At 35.5% G+C, this 577-nt stretch overlaps 1 protein-coding gene across 3 annotated transcripts in view; it reads right to left on the bottom strand.

Moving 5' to 3' along the window:
• Positions 1–577, bottom strand: part of LOC107605839 (ABSCISIC ACID-INSENSITIVE 5-like protein 5) — a gene marked incomplete in the record, with an annotated part of 13,297 nt that overhangs the window by 10,884 nt on the left and 1,836 nt on the right. For all 3 annotated transcript variants that reach the window (XR_002350398.1, XM_016307760.2, XM_016307759.2), the window contains 1 exon segment: positions 502–577. Coding sequence is in view for 2 of the 3 variants with exons in the window: in XM_016307760.2 (XP_016163246.1) it covers positions 502–577 (76 nt within the window).

Raw genomic sequence — 577 nt, 5'->3', positions numbered from 1 at the left:
ACCGTTGATCTAAATTATAAAAAATATATATAATATATATTAATTGAAATTAACCGTTAAAATAACTGGTGCACCGGTACTCCCCGGTGCACTTGAAATGTTTCCTATAATATATACATACATATACATGATAACTGATTTGGTGGCTCATTTCAGACCTTAATAGATAGTTTTTTTTTACAATTACTATTACACTATAAGAAAAGCAATTAACACGGTGCAAAACTTCATCACATGTATATTAAAGAAGATGATTCCATATATCACTAAACCCTAGCATATCAAATTATCTATATGTTATTGATTGAGGTTTCTGCAACTCTTATTTTGTTATGGTTACTAGCAGGTAGTCAGTTCTTGTAGCAACAGTAGGTGAAGCCCAGGAGGTTGGGGGCTAAAAAGTGAACTTGAATGAGGAAAGGCAAATAGTTGTAAATGACTAAATCCAGGATAAGAATGATAATCACACGGCACCGAAGAGGTATGAAAACAATAGCTTACCTGCTTTCGAGCGCGGGACCTAGCTGCCGACTCTCTGTTCTTGATCATTCTCCTCTGCCTCCTCTCAATGACCTTC

This window comes from Arachis ipaensis, chromosome B07 (genome assembly GCF_000816755.2).
Source record: "Arachis ipaensis cultivar K30076 chromosome B07, Araip1.1, whole genome shotgun sequence".
NCBI lineage: Eukaryota > Viridiplantae > Streptophyta > Magnoliopsida > Fabales > Fabaceae > Arachis > Arachis ipaensis.
This window is presented reverse-complemented; position numbering and strand designations above follow the sequence as displayed.